Consider the following 16,951-nt stretch of genomic DNA (forward strand, 5'->3'; position numbering starts at 1 on the left):
CAGCTTCATGAAGGAACGACGACATTTGGACTATATGAGCATATGTCGGGAGAATTTCGTTTTTCTTGGTACAGTGCTGTGTGTGGGTGTGTGGACACACGGTCTCATCAGTTCAAGTCACACAACTGCAAAAACTCTGCCGCTCGGTCCGCTTTGTTTTGGGGGTTTTTTTTGCCGGAACGAGTGCACACTTTTTGACGGAAAAACCAGCTTCAGTGCTAGTGACGGAACAACTGTTTGTCTTCCCTGAAGCCAGCAATATCGTGCACGGCCTTGACGATATCAGAAAGGTGGTGTGGATGCACAAATGGTTCAAGCGATGCATTTGGTTGATAGGTATTTTTCTGAGTATGACGAGTCGACCTAATTCACGTATCCTGTTACGGATGTATCCATGCTGATCTATATCGGTCCCAAGTTTCAAGTATTCACGCTCGGCTAATTCAACAATCAATGTGTCATTCTTGACTACCAGAGCTACATCATTTCTCTTCATTAGACTAAGAACACGGTGCAACTGGAACGACACACCATCGGGGGAGGTTTTAACAAATCATTCTTGTGAGCAATCTGTCCATCCACACGAGTCCTCTTACCGGTGCTGGCAGTCTGTGATGAGGCGCTGGCTTCAAAAGGCACACGTGTTACCACAAATCGGTAGGCATAATAGCCGTAACAATGTGTGCGTGGTTAATGTGCATGGGGAGATATCTCGCGATTTGGCCTATAACCAACAATGGGCACACCACAACCTTCACGAAGAATTTTGCAATTGTGCCTGTTATTAGCCGTATTGCGGATTTTCAACAGACGTTTCTTACGCATACTAGCGTTGGTCTTGGAAGCGATCGCGACAAATTTCTCTTTCTTCCGTGTGACATGACTGGAGATGACGGGGGAGCTTGGCCTATGGTACGTCGCAGTAAAAGCAGAATGTCCCATTTCCTGCTGCCACCCTCATTAGTGATTTGCATTGCAATCACATCATAGTTTTCACGGACGTCAGATGTGTCATCACTTGGAGTAACAGATCTGGTAGGCCTACTGCTGGAACTGGTAGACAGCTTAGCCAAACTGTTCAAACTTCTCCGCTTACGACTGACGGGTCAGCTGGCAAGAAACCACACCTGAAGTTAATTTCATCACATTGTTTTCCTTCAACTCATTCCTATTTGAGGAGACTGGTGGGGGCAAGTATTATCTGCTTCTACTAGGCAATCTGGCTCAAAAGAACCACATCCGATAAACCAAATGCAATGAAAAACACAATGGTAACCACCAGATATTGACTAATAAAAGGCTTTGCTTTAGGCAGGTAAAATTGCTGCTTAAATCTGTAAAACTGGATTACGAGACGGAGATTTTCCCTGCATATTCCTATTCCACTGGCACATCCACTCCAACAGCAGTCTAAGATCTACGTTAACTTATCGACAACAGGGGGGGGGCAGGTAGGGTATCGGGACATCTCGTACCCGGGACAATTCGTATCCGGTAATAAAAAATGCACTTTGCTTCCGGATAATGACGCCGGCGATGGAAAGAAAAATTGCCTTCTTACTTGCGGGAGTTTTCGAGATAGGGTCTGGTTATGTTCAACGTTCTGTTTCCAATGAAATCTTTTTTACCCACCATATTTTCCAGCAGAAGAAAACTACATCGGAGAATGGCTGCAGCTGTCCACAGGCGTGATGGCAAGATGACGCTACGCCATGCTATTGTAGAATGGGTTGGCACTTATAGTTATGGCAGACTAGGGCCTATGTGCCCTGTGTGCCACATCCCTGATATCCATGAAACTGAAAGATAGCTTCGAAAACTCGAATGCAAAATTGAGCAGCGCCCATAACCGTCCAGCGCACCACTTTTGCACGTATATAGTGATTTTCTTTTAAATGACGTTAGAAATGCTATTGGAAAGTTCGACTTTTATTATGTTGGGGTTGTGTTAGCCCAGGTTGGACGTTGTCTTTATTTACACTGCGACTGACGTCCAGGGTATAAAAGTCCTCATACAATGCCGACTTTTTTCAACCGGTTTTTTGTCACGTTTTTACCTGGCGAAGACAGCTTAAAAAATAAATGTCGTTCGCAAGTGCCTTGTATCCCGCGAATTCCATAAATGTTCGGTCATTGTTATAGAGACTCCGCAGTACGACTTTTAATTTATTATGATTTTATCATTGTTCCCGGAGCAGCCCGCTTAGGAATGAACGATGCTGACCACTGAAGTGGCTCCAAACCCACTGAACTGACTGATTAATCAATCGATCATCCAACAGTTTATTGATCATCCATCAATCCACCAGTTTATTATTTGATTTGACCAACCGGTTTGGTAACACACTGAGGAGTAATCCACTATACTTGCAGATGATCGTTGTCCCTTCAACACGCAGGTACTGAACCCATGGGTCTATTCTGGAGTCTACAACCCTGTCCGGGTCAACGACCAGGTATCCGTTTTGCGAAAAAGTACCCCCACAAACCAGTGGTGGTACTTCTTTCCCTGCATCAAGGCCACCTTGGCGAAGGTCAGTTAGCCACAAATGAGCCACTCCATGTAGCTGTGGTGCACAAGTGGTACATGCGAGAAGCTGATGTGGAGCGTATCAAGCTGAGAGGCCATGATGTTGTACGTGGGGTCATTTACAAACCAAAAGGTTCGTTTAATTTCCAATTTCCAAAGCTTAATCAGAACACATTGTTTTTGAATAGATCTCAAACAGAATGACGTCACTCTTTGTTTACATGTGTGCTTTCCTATCATGGGCTCAATGGATTGCGTCCCACCTCACTGCCTGATACTGATAACAATGAACACACCAACTCATTGCACTGTCATTTGGGTTCGTATATTTAAAATTGACACGTTGGGCCAAATAGTGGGTTTTGTACCAAGCAGAGTTCACTTTCTGTGTTCCTTTCACTGGTGGATTTATTTGACTTTCACAAGATGCAGCCAGATGCAGAATTGGGGCAAAAATGGGCTTACATTGGCAGTGTTATACGTACATGTTGTAAATATTGGAACCAAATTATGTTTTGTCACCCTTGTTGACCTAATTTGTGTTTTCGTTTTGAAAGAGCAATGATAAGATGATGCACAACATTCGTTCTTTACAAGTGTGTGGGTCGGGTCTACTACTGAACACCCACCCAAATGACCCACAGTTTGCATGTTTCCCTAGTACCATTATGCACTTAACTTTGATCTCGATCAACTGCTAGTGCACCCTCATCTATGTGTACCACACTACACTGCGGCGTGCCTGCCAAATTTATTCTTCTTATAAGGAAGCGCTTTGGCGTTGGACCAAAAGTGGGGAAGGCAAGAGGGCAACAGGTCACTTGGGTACGCAATCTCTAGCAGACCCGAACCACACATTTGTAGGGAAGGAGTCTACTACGCTCAACCTATACCCAAATTTGCAAAAAAATACCAAAAAAACACCGTACCCCGCGGGAGAAGTTTTGGCGAGGAAGCACTATTCTTCAATACAAAAGATAAAACACGTGTATCACGCTAGCCTCCAGCCAACTCCCATAGGACTGTGTGCTAAGTGGCTCCTTGTGTACAATCTAATAGATTATTTACAAAACAGTGCCAGAGCCAGGCAGTGGAATGTTTCGTATCAGTGACAGCTGTCTGGAACTTGTCAGAGGCCTTTTTCGGCTGACTTTGAAGTGTTATTTTGTTTGGGGGGTGTTGTGGTGATGGTGCAGCTTGGCTGGCGCGTGGCGAGCCCCCCCCCCTCAAATCGGGATAGCCTGGGAAAAGGGCCCCCCACCGTACTGTGATGTATTTTTGGTGGTTTTTAAGAGCTGTAGAGGCTAGGGGACAACCACTGAAGCATTTATATACCTTTAGGAGTGACTCAGGGCTCTGCAACCCTGAGAAATGATACGGACTCACCAAACGAGCAGCTCCAGCAACCATGTAAAAAATTGAATGAGAACGCCACGCAGGATATTTCAATGTATGAAGATTTTTATGGTAAAAATAATTCAATTCTGAAAAAAAAGAAGAGAAATGCAATTTTGAGTGTACATGCAATTTTGGTCCGATGGTTTATACTACATGTGTAATCAATAAACCGTTTTAACAAATATAACGTGTTCGGTAAAGACATCTGATTCAAATGCAATTAATTGAAACTTCAAAATGACGGGCACTGTCAGAAACATGTCCTTAAATATACATTTAGAATTAAGCTGAATTTACCACTGTGACCGGATACAACTACAACAGTTCAGATTAAATGGGTTTCAACATCAGTGCAATTCATCTCGATTATACAGTTCAGCTGGTGGTCTGAAATAAACGATGAACAGTAAAGACAATCAGTATACGTCTTTCAAACTCATTTAAACTACGACAAACATTTGTGAAACTAATCCAACCTTGAGCAGTGATGAAGCAGTAATTAAAAATCAGTTAGCTGTTCCTGATCATATATTCATACATGCAAGTCAAGAATTAGTAACTCCGTCACTAACTGTTGCAGCAGTGCCGAGTTCTCACGGCCATCTCGTGAGGGCGCGCTTCAGGAAAAGGTTTTTAAGGAGGAAGTCGGTGCTCTTTTGTCCAATAGGGAGCTGTCTCGAAATAGTCGTCTTCTTGAGTTGGCACCGGAGCTTGACCCAGTTAACAAGCTGATTAGAGTTGGAGGTCGCCTAAGGAAGGCTTCCTCAACAGACACTGCTTTGGTTGAGCCCTAGCCAGTTGTTCTTGACCCACACCATCCTGTCACAAAACTCCTGATAAAGGATGCTGATGCCTATTTTAGTCATCAGGCTGTTACTGATCAAGTGTTCGCCCATTTGCGGCGCCGGTTTTGGATCTTGCGGGGGCGCAGTATGGTAAAGGGAATCTTGTGTGCTTGCCCAGAATGCCGTCCCTGGCGAGGGACGCCCAGGGTGCCCCGCATGGGAGATCTTCCAGAATGCAAGCTGCGGCTGGAAAAGCCACCCTTCTACTCTACAGGAGTAGACTGTTTTGGGCCCCTGACAGTTAAAATTGGGCGGCGACAGGAAAAACGATGGGGGCTACTCTTCAAATGCATGACCACCCGAGCAGTGCACCTCGATATTCTAGAAAGTCTGGATGCCGATCACTTCTTGATGGCCTACAGGCGCTTCGCCTCTCGCAGAGGAGTTCCCTTTGAACTTCTTAGTGACTGTGGAACAAATTTCAAGGGGGCCAATACAGAAATCGAGCAGACTTTAAAGGCAATGGAGCTGGATATTGTGCAGCGACTTGCCAAGTACAAGTTCAAATTCAAATTTAACCCCCCCCCCAATGCGCCCCATTTTGGGGGTACTTGGGAGCGGGAAGTCAGATCAGCCAAAGGAGCTTTAAAGGCAGTACTTGGAGATAGGACCGTAACTGACGCAGTTCTTCGCACAGTGCTAGTGGAGGTTGAGGGTATCCTCAATTCAAAACCTCTGGGATACGCCTCCTCTGAGATTGCTGACGTGGATCCAGTAACTCCAAACATGCTCCTTATGGGGCGACGGGATCCAGCACTTCCGATGGTGGTCTATGACGAGAGAGAGCTGAAGGGTCGCAGGAATTGGCGGCACAGTCAAGTACTAGCCGATCAGTTTTGGCGTCACTTTGTTAGGTCCTATCTTCCTAACCTGCAAACCCGCCAGAAATGGCAAAGGGAAGAGGAAAACCTGTCGGAGGGAGATGTTGTGATGATAGCAGATCCCCAGCTGCCAAGGTCTCAGTGGCCAGTGGGGACGATTACACAAGTGTTTCCTGGTGATGACCAGAGAGTGAGGGTAGTCAGTGTTCGAGTCAACGACCGAGAGTACAAACACCCAGTGGCCCGGCTGGTGCGACTGGCAAAGTATGATGAGGGTGATACTCCTGGTTTGGCCAATCTGTTACTAACCCAAACTCTCATTCCCTTTAGACTTTGTGGCACGAGGAACTGCTTGCTTGAGTAAAAAAACAACAACTGTGTTCTCATCGCAACTGCGTTCTTCAACTTTTTATCGTTTCAACTGAAGTGTTACGTTTTTGCCATTGCCTTAACAGTTAGCAAATTTCTTGGTGAAATTTGGGGGCGGCCATGTTGCAGCAGTGCCGAGTTTTCACGGCCATCTCGTGAGGGCGCGCTTCAGGAAAAGGCCACGCTTAGCGCTAGCGCCTCGGTGTATACAAGTTAACAGAATTCAGAACAGGGTTTCAAATCAGGAATCACCATACATCCTAGGGGGTTCAGAAGTATTCAGTTGGGTAAGTTATCATTTGAAATCTTTATTCAGTCAAGGCCATTTTCAAGCAAATAATGGAGCCGTTTATATGGGTTATTTATCTAAAATTTACTATGGGTTATTACGCACAAATCATTGCTGGAATATCAACTCATCTCCCGGCGTGCCTTTTCATTTTATTTAGATTGAAGTCATTAGGAGAGTGTAATGATAAAAAGATCTTTATTAAACGTGCTGTTAATTATCTTTGTTTTCTCTTTACTTGAAGCTCACATATATTCAAGGGAGGGACAGCAACTACATACCGGGAGGGTTTTTTCTCGAATTTCTTCTTAAATGCAATAAACCAGATTGCCAACTAAACTTGGAAAATAGTCTACACTAACAATTGACATAACATCAAGAAAGCCTTGAAACATCAATTTACCTGGAACACCAAATTTTAATCTTTGACCCTCGTGTGTTACATGTATATGTTTACACGTATTGTTTTAAACACTCCAGCAAAGAGTTGAAAACGTCTTTAAAACGTCTGCTAAAAAGATCTTTTATACAGCAAAGCTACCGTACATAATCTGAATGTTAACACTATACGACAATCAGTGAGTTAAAACGGTATCTTTTAAGAAAACCAGTAAAGTAGCTAACTTTTTAGCTCAGCTTAACTTCGTAAAGCTCATTTTCAGATGCGTTGATCCAAATACCGAAAGATGCAATAGTTCCATATTGGTAAATCAGACAGGAAGGAAACAATCTTTATGACACTCACCGATAATTGATGCCAAGATGAGTTGTTGGCCATCCTTTCTGTGGAGAGGGTTTCTTGGCCTCTGCAATGTGTATGCCGGGATCGCCTTGCCGTGGGCACAGTCTTCTTGCAAGATAGCACTGTGATAGCAGGATGTGAACGTAAAAGGTGATTTCTAGCAGGCCGCTTTGCAATGTCTGATAGCAGTACCCATTGGAAGTAAGCCCATGCGAAATTGATTTTGACTTTGGCCAGTGTGTATTGGCAATTTGATCGTTGAAACTGTCCAGTGGGCAATGGTCTCTAGTTGCTGGATGATGCGGTTGAGTCAATGTCATGAACAGTTGGGACGTCGACCCTCTTAGACCTTGGTCCGTGGAAGGTACGATTTCAGTGTACGTGCTGATCACCAGAGTTTGTTTAAGGAAATCCCTGAGTGTGTTGATATGTTCGGGATAAAATTGTCCGGCAGATAGAACAAGGGAGCCTTGTTTTCGTGAAAAAAGTCATCGCTGGGATGAGGCGGAACCCGTGAGGTTCCCGTCGTATATGTCCCTCAGCTATACAGCCTTAAAGGTGGTGTACCCCATTGGTCAAATCCCGAAAAATTGGACTACCATATCATCCTGAAATATCTTACTTGAAAGAAAGTACACAACAGCCTCAATCAGTCTGTGAATTATTTCCACCCAGAATGCTGTAGTTTTCGAGAAAAACAAAAATTTTGTTCTCTTTTATTACCACGGTCGGCCGACCACCGTAATGGAGTTAATTTCACTTCGCACATCACATCCTTTAACAGGCGCCAAATTTCTTATATGTAGTGTTTGCAGATGTTGTGGGAGTCTCCATTAATGAACGGATAAACCTATATATGCAGATAAAAATATACTGACATTCTTTCACCAAAAACACTGTGAACTGAAATTATAGAAACCTGAATGTTAGGCGTAAAGTAGAAAATAAATTGGATTCGTGTGAAGTTGTATTTATTTTAGAAATTTTTTTTAAGGAAAACTTGGCAAATTCAAAATCAACCCTAGATAATAATGCTATGATCCAATATGGCGGCTGTTTTCGAGCACGATGATTTTCGTCAACAAAAACTACGATTTCCACACATTAATCCTCCCTTGTTTTGAGACGTAATTCTTTTTTACTTATAGCTTTTAATGACCCAACTATGAATGGTGTTTTAGACTTTCATCGACATTTGAACTGACATGAAAGTGCCGTTATAATCACGATCGCACGCGCACGTGCATTATCATATAGTGTAGGCCTACTCGTTTCGATGCCACGGACACGAGTACACGAGTCGACTGCTGTATTCCTGGATGAAGTTTTTCCATGAATCCGCAATGTTACATTGTCGAGGAGGCACATAACTCAAAGGTAAATTCACTGATTACTCCTAGCCGTTGAAAACTTCTCTTTTTTAAGGGAATGGGAACCTGTAATGGTTGTTTTCCACCCTGACCCTGCGGACGACGTTCGCTTGTACGCCCTATAATCCATAGATTTTACGCAAGATAAACAAAGAGCTTCAATTTAAACGTTGAAAATGCCGGCGAAGTTTTTCTCGATTTTTCTCAAAGCAGTTGACTCAATCATGAAACAAGTGAGTGGAACGTAAATTGCAGTGAATATTACACACTGTAATCAGCCAATCTTGTGAAATCACGACAAAAAAACCAATGGTGTACACCACCTGTAAGTTCACTGTCTCAGTGAGACATTACTACCGCTAAGTGGAAGGAAGTTTCATATTAAGATACATGAACGATGTGGCTTGGACGGGGTCCTATCAGTAGCTGTAAGACATTCTTTGGGTTTCAGAATGTCTAGTGGGTGGTTGCTTGATAAACATTCCTTTCAGGCGACGTTTCAAAGTCGTTTTTCAAAGTCGTTTTGTACTGAGGCCGAAGAGCCATCAGAAAAGTCGTCATGTATGGCAGAGATGGCGGAATGAAAGTTGCGGATCGTAGACACCTGGAGACCTGATTTGAAGAGATATGCGCAGAAATCAGCTGTGGCCATCAGAGGCGCCTCGGTTAGATCTAGAGGCTGCTCTTCACACCAAGATCTAAAATGTCCAAGATGACTGGGGAAGTTGATATCGAAGGAAAGGCAGGGAAAGTGCGTTGACTACTGTGGGGTTTAAAATCCATTCAGTTGGTCGAACTTTCCTCCGTGAAAGTGTGCCTGCCAGTGTATTGAGAAAAGGTTGACAGGCAACCGGTGTTCCTCTCGCTGTGTGGAGCCAGTAAGATTGCCTTCTTCCGCAGTAGAACCTCTATCCCGGTCTCTATGCTGTGTCGTTTAGGCTTAGGCGTGAGGTCAAAATACAGACGGTTTAGAAACAGTTGAACGGTTGGTGTTAATCCCCCTTCATTCCGTTTGTGTTTTGGTGTTGGACAGTTCAACTATTATAATAGTTCGCGGTACCCGCTGCTTCATTTGACTCGGACCGGCCAGCCGACCCCGGCAAGCTCGGTGGTCGAGTGGTTAAGACATCTGCACTAGTAAGCAGGAGGTCGGAGGTTCGAGTCCCACCCGAGTAAGCTTGTGAGGTTTTTTCGCAAGCTCTCGGACAAGCACTGAGCATACAGTGCTTATAAATATACGTTGGGTAAGGGCAAACCCGTTATATATAATTAACATCTCCCCAACGCAAAAAAATACATCTTGATAATAGTTCACGGTACCCGCTGCTTCATTTGACTCGGACCGGCCAGCCGACCCCGGCAAGCTCGGTGGTCGAGTGGTTAAGACATCTGCACTAGTGAGCAGGAGGTCGGAGGTTCGAGTCCCACCCGAGTAAGCTTGTGAGGTTTTTTCGCAAGCTCTCGGACAAGCACTGAACATACAGTGCTTATAAATATACGTTGGGTAAGGGCAAACCCGTTATATATAATGGGTCTTTCATGACAAAAAAAGCATCGCCCCAAGATAATTGTTCGTGTTTAAGCGTTTTTTAGACTGGAAAATAAATGCGTTTATATGGGAGTGACGGGGAATGCCAAACACGGTTGCCTCATTTTACCGCCTAATCTATCGTCTATGAAAGGAAATATTCACGTAGACGCAATGTGAATTTATTTGGAACTTCTGTCCCGTGTACCATATTCTTTGAAGGTAATAAAAAAATGTCAAACTCCGCATCAAATAGTGCTGCAAGTATGTGTTCAGTTCAGACAGGGCTTGGACATTTTTTGCCGAACTTCGGATCAGTTGAGTTCGGACATGTACACACATGTACAAGTACAATGCACACTGAGACATGAAAGGCTCGCTACGATCGAGCTGCAAAGGCCTATAAAGTATTTCTACGTGTAAAATTATGAATCTGCTATCTCTCCCGATCCGCGAGCAACTTTGATTTGAATACCTTTTTCTTTAAACTTTTTCCCAGAGTTTGTTTACGAGTACATTCCATATAAAGTTATTTCGAGGGTGTGACAGTTCCCGACCGTGTTTTGCCGACCAGAAGCGGTTGTGTTCGGACCACGCTTGACTCAACAAAACGACCGTAAGATTTGTGCAAATAGAAAAAAACAGCATGCTCAATTAGGACTTTCCTCCAGTATAGAATACAAGATTAAAATCAAATTTCGAGCAAATTGTGTTTTGGTTATTTTTGCGAAATAGATGGCTTTTGAAAACTACGAAAATGGCTTTCGTTGCATATCTGAGGGGGAACCTTTCCAAGGACGGCGTGCACGTGAACAAAGGGGCGATTTTTCATCAGCCTCTTTTGAAGGAATAACAACATTTTGTTATTTGAGATCTGGCAAATTCCATTACAACGCATCTGCACTACGATCAAACCCTTCATGGTCAACTGAAAGGCAAGTTACGCCACCGCGTGAACAAAAATCTCCTCGCGCTGCGCTGAAGCACAGCATGCACCGAACCGCTCGGCAAAATTTTCATCCGGGGATGCCTTGGATCGAGCGTGAGTCCGACTGTGATCGGCATCCAACCAAAATTCGTTTTGCACTCCATTTATGAGACCATTGGCCTAATATGGAACGTCATTACCTTAATATGGAACGTAAGGGCGTGGCTATCGTAGATTGGCAAATAAAATAATATATCTGAATATACATGAGCACGATTGGATGTAGTGAGAATTTAGAAACATTATGCAGCGACAATGCCATACGTTGCGTGTTCTTGGTTGATTTCTGAGTGATTCTCACCACATGCTTTTTACAACCATCTCATGATGCGGGCCATTGTAAGTTTTAGTATGTTCACGCACGTGTGGAGCACGCCGTTTAACTCGTTATCCATTTTTCGTTGTTTGTTTTTTATTAAGTTTTCTTGTATTTTTTTATGTTTTCCCGCGTGCCATCAATAAAATGCCTTATTAAAGCCGTACATCCGAACCAAACAGTTTGGTTCGGTTCAAAAGTGCCTTGTTTGATGTTTTTTTGCCTCGGTTCGGCGGTTCGCCTGCAGCACTAGATTAAATTGTGTTTATTGTTTTAATTTACTGTGCATTAAAGTTTAATAGGTGAAGTCAAACACCAGAGATAAGTATAAAACCCGACATGTTTGTTTTTCCAACAAGAATTTTGTGCAGCCACAAAGTATTCAAAGTGTACAAAAGAATGGTACGTACAAAACATATTGCAACGTGCACGCATGTACTATTGACTTCAAGAAAAAGATGTACTTGTATCCTTAAATCGTGCAGATGCAGCTTCGAAGTAGAAAGCGCGTAGTTCGCGTATGTGTCTTCCTCGAGCCTACACATGAAAACCTGCGAGCGCGCAATGCTGAGTCCCAGCTTGTGCACACGGCCAAAAAAGGTTTTATCTGTAACTACATGTTGGCGAACAGAACACTACGTCGTGAATGATTCAGGTAAATACTATTTCGAGTTAGTATATTCGATTCTGCAGGTATACAGTTAGGTGTGTATTTAACTCACGATACCGAGACAAAATATCAAGATTACAGGGTATTGAGACCTGAAAAGACTGGGTCTGGAAACTGACAGCGCAATACAACTACTCAATATACGTGTTTTATCAGGATGTTTAAAACAGTCTGCCGATCTAAATCCTCCTGTGGAGCTGCAAAGTAAAGAGCTATTGTTATGACTAATCCACCAGACCGCAGAAGTCTATGATGCCGTAATGCGATGAGCTGTCCAGTGTTTACTGGAAGCTGCAGAGTGCAAGGTGTACTCGACCGCAACGGTTTGGCCAGCCTCGCTGAAGCATTCGTCTGTTCGATGTTGACCGTCCGTGAGGCTTACCGTTTACAAAGCGTTCGACGCTTTCAAAAGCGTTTGTATTTTGACCTCACGCCTTATCGGGAAGGATTAGAGTTGGTTTCAGTAATGTATTGGACAGAGGGGCGCTCGTAAATTTACGAACTCAAGCTTGTATGCGTCTGAGAAATTTGTAAGCACGCATTCGTCCGAGGTGATCCCTTCAGCTCCCCAGGTCCCTGCGAAATCCAGTAAGAGGCAGGCAGCTGGTTCGTGATTGGGGGTTGCTAGAGAATCGAAATAGTCACCTACATTGCCCTCCGGATATTCGAGGGTACGTTGGTTTGACGCCTCGTCGTTGGTTGTAGATTGGTCCATCGTTGTCCTTGTTTGCTTATAGGGCCCCAAAAGACCAACAAGGGCGATTTCGCACAGGATGCAGTGCTAGAGAAGATTGCACCTGCTTTCGAGGCTTAAAGCCCTGTCTTGGCGTAGAAGCTTGGCGGAAACGAAGTTCCTACCTTTGTTTCAACCTCAAATATCATCAGCCACTTTGCTTTACCCTCAAGTTGCACGAGGAATTGGCCAGCGTAAAGGAATCTTCTGAGCAGAGGTCGATTCTCTACATTCTGGTTCACTCCTTCGTACGGGATTGGCATTGCGTCAATGACGTTAGACCAATGAGCAAAAGTGGTGGGGAGAGATAAAGGAATAAACTGCTCGGGGATGGTGAGGAGTGTGTCGTCCATTGTTGCAATAAAGCCCTATTCGTATGCACACGCCAGAAAGTGTGGAAGCTTGAAGGCACTGCATTACATGCCAAAGCGAACTGCTTTATCCAGACCCAACATAAATTTTGTTTTTGTACGCATCCAGAGTTTCTGCAACAGATAAATTCTTCTGGAAGTCATCTTGCTAGAAGTAGAAGTAACTAAGAGCTCTCAAAGCATGGAATTGCCATCTCTTGGCCATCGTCAGTGATTCCATAGCGTCGATGGAGCAGCAGTCTTGGGGGAGCTCCTGAAAGAAATTGACGCTAAAATACTAGAACTAAAGGGATGATATTTGAAGGATGGGCGGTCGGCTTCTTCTTGTTTACATGCTGGTTAGGAGAGGCAGGGAACCTAGCCATTCTAAAGAAGACGGAGGCGCAATTCTGAAGAAAAAAGCTCACTGGCTGATACAGGTTTGCCCTCATCGGATGACAGGTCCAGAGTATCTGATACGTGCGGATCTTAAACCTAATCTGGGTACTGGTCAGCTCAGTATGATAATTATCTTATTGACTGAGGGGCCACTGAAGGATTCTCCCTGGATGTCTGCACAGGCAGGCCGCTTTGAAAGATTGAGTGTGCCAGTGAAGAAGACAACAGATCCAGGATGGATAGCTGCTGGTGGAATCCTCAGTGGTAGAGTAGTGTGGAAAATGTCTCAGAGACTGATTTGAAGGCTTCCATGAGCAAGGAAATGGGTCATCTGAACAGTGATTCTAACAAAAAGGGCCTGAACAAAAAGAGCATTTACAATTGTGTTTCTTCCCGGCCAAGGAGCCTTGGGTTGCTGGACCTGCCAGAGCGTGCAAGATCTAACCCGGGGCTGTGTGGGGACTGGGATTATTGTTGCCAGGCAAAGGCCCCATTTGTATCAGTATCGCTTGTACCCAAGGCACCACACTATGTGGTAGGAGGTCCAGCGGCAATCTAGGGACTCAGTGGTTCCATCCGTTGGATGACGTGGTACTGTGTTGGGCTCCAGATTTGCTGCAATTGTGGGAGAAGTAGGACCGGTAGATGCCGACGTGCCCCGCCCGCTGCAGTGCCATTGGTGGTTGGGTGTCGGTCCATCGATGGGGCTTTTTGTCCGACGAGCTTTGGAGGCCAGGAAGTGTTATGCTCAACGGAGATTGAGGAACATTCTCGCCCAGCGAGCCCTTGTGAGTCAAAGGGATGTAGGGGTCGCTCTGCGCTGAAGCTCAGAACCCGACTTACCCTCTGTTGGAACGCCGTAGATTTCCAGTCTCACTCTCCCAGTGGAGAGTGGCTGACGGGGAGTTCTTACTCGTCCCATATGCTCTCGGGTCGCATGGCAGTGCCCCTCAACCGGGGGCGGCAACAAACACCCAGTGCTGCCCCCCATTCGCCTCGGTTAGACCTGAGGAAAGAGGAACAAAGATCTCAAGTCCCACCTCTTGATCTGTAGCGAACTAACATGATGAATTTAGAGTGGCATCTGTAGTGTACCTCTCTATATTCATGGTTAGTGGACCTTTCTGTATTCATGCATGGTGAGCGCGGTAATCTGAAACATATCAAACAAAGAGACGAAATATACAAAAACACTCCCATCAAGAATCGTTAAAATGATAAAACAGCTTATTTACTAATATAGTAGTTGATCGAAGATTAACACAGGACTCATGTAGCAAACAAGATTTTTTGTGGCAGCCCTAACAAACACATCCGATGGTAATGCAGTCACACCGCAGTGCACTGAGGCACAGATGGATGAGGGCGCACAAGCAGTTGATCAAATGTAGCGAATGGCGTAATGACACTATGGACACATGCAAAATGTAGGTCATTTGGGCAGCTTGAACACGGTAGACCAAAGATTAAAATCTAAACTGATTAAAACTTTGGCAATATGATTTAGTGGGGTTTTTTTGCATGTAATCACTTGTATGTGTCATTTAAAAGAACTCAGTATTCCGTTAAACAGACACCACGGCACGCCTCATAAACAAGGCAATAGAAGAGACTTATGCCCTAGCGCTACCACTGCTAGCTCCAAGTATGGCACAATGTAGTCACTAACATCTACTTTTCAAGTTGTTGAAAATATGAATTCAAAGATAGACCTTACTATGGAATGGTTAAACCAATCCAATTAATATTTCAGGCGATTAAGAAGAAGGTACTGGTATAAAATGCAACTAAGACTATGCTCGAAAAGGAATGTCTGTCGGCGTATTTAAAGGTAGCTACGGCTATGGGCAAGTTTGGGCATGAACTATTGTTCCACAAGTTGTCATTAGCTTTTTTACAATGCGGATGTGCAATCCAGCTACACTCAAACGACCCTAGTTGACTCATTTTTGTTGTTTTTGACACAGGCCACGAAACAGCTGTTGGTATTCTTAAATTTTGTTTGTTTTTCCCCCTTTTTCTTAAAAATTCTTTTCCTTTCTTTTTCTTCTTCTTTTCCATTTTTTGCCTATAGACGTAACATGGGGTCGTTCTACACACGACTTTTGGTCCTTGCTTTGGGCCGATTTCCTTCAAACCGCGTACATTGTAAGACTACTACTTGAAGATCTATGCCAGATCACCCGATTCATTGCAGAATTTTGAAGTAAAGCATTTTGGTTTTTCATCAATCTTCAAATGTCATCAAAGTTACAAAAAGCAAAGACCTCAAAGCAAAGATATTACTATAATTACGGCATGATAACGTCATCAAATGATTTCTTCTTTAATTATGAATATTTAAAAATTATTGTAAATTTCTAAAAACCATAAAAATCAACCGTGTCCTCCCGCAACATTTTGTTTGCGGTAAGTGTCAAAGGAAAATTTGGTCTTCAATTCGTCTTGTGTCGGTCAAATCACACGACCTTTCCTCACGGTCGAAACTGGAATGGAGCCTTATTTTTTAAAATCTGTAAAATGTATCAACTTGCTTTCAGCGGTGTTAGTTGGTGGGGTAAAGTATTCCTCAAAACATCTAATGATGACGTCACGCAATTGTCGACCCCCCCCTTCTGGCGACAGGTTGAAAATTCTGAAAGATGAATTTTGAATAGATATCTTTGGCGAGGTTTGTCGGAATCGCCTGGAAATTGACGTCGGACGGTCGGACCGGAAGTTAGATAAAAGTCTTGTTATTCTTCAAAATTCGGTAAAAAATAAACCGTGACAGATTTAATCGTGAATTGTCCATTAGATGATAGCTAAAACATTGACGTCAACTGCATGAAGTGCATAGCATGTGTACTTCTTGCAATATTTTCTTGCTCGAAAATCCCTGGTAAGCCCTGGCTTCTGTGTGCGTGGATTCGCAATATCTGCCTGTAAAATACGCAGCGCACAGTGCGTAGGTCGAATACTCAGGAGTAATCAAATTTCCAAGCACATGGTGCTGAGAGCAGATCGCATTCTATGGAAAGCCAAAAGAACAAATGTTTAAAATCTCAAATCTGTTTCGTGTTATATTTTGTATTGTACATATCTGATTGGGTTAAAACCTTGCAGATAGTTAGGACGGGAAGATTTTTTAAACGGAGATTGACCTCATGTGATGACAATATCATGAGCAGACGAGTCACGTGACATTGAAGGTGCATCCTTTAAACTACGAAATATGAAAGGGTGCGTAGCACCGTGATCATAATATCGACAAGACTATAATATATTATGAGTGCTCTGAAATATTGCTGTACTTTCGGTAGCTGAGTACCTTCGTCAGGGCAAGTAGATTCATTTCACCTGAAAAAAGGGCAAATGTTCAGATGGATTCAGGTGAACCGAATCTGCTTACCCTGACGAAGGTGCTCAGTTACTGAAAGCTCGGCAATTACATATTTTAGAGCACTGATTGTATATTGTACTTTTGTCAATACTTTAAACTACGATGTCTCCTGAAGTGCAACCGATTGGGTTAGAACTTGGCAGGGGTTTAGAAAGGGAAGTCGAACAGACGAAATTGACCACATATGATAATGACGTCATCAGATGATCATGTCACGTGAC

The 16,951-nt window shown here is 43.7% G+C and overlaps 1 protein-coding gene across 3 annotated transcripts in view; it reads left to right on the forward strand.

The window, feature by feature from the left end:
• LOC110987941 (bile acid-CoA:amino acid N-acyltransferase-like) overlaps positions 1-16,951 on the forward strand; it is a 68,174-nt gene that overhangs the window by 7,285 nt on the left and 43,938 nt on the right. For all 3 annotated transcript variants that reach the window (XM_087136828.1, XM_087136829.1, XM_087136827.1), the window contains one exon: positions 2,400-2,663. In XM_087136828.1, the coding sequence (XP_086992954.1) occupies positions 2,400-2,663 (264 nt within the window). The remainder of the gene's footprint in view (positions 1-2,399; positions 2,664-16,951) is intronic.

This window comes from Acanthaster planci, linkage group LG05 (assembly GCF_054643075.1).
Source record: "Acanthaster planci isolate LZ-2023a linkage group LG05, COTS_SCS, whole genome shotgun sequence".
NCBI classification, from domain to species: Eukaryota; Metazoa; Echinodermata; class Asteroidea; order Valvatida; family Acanthasteridae; genus Acanthaster; species Acanthaster planci.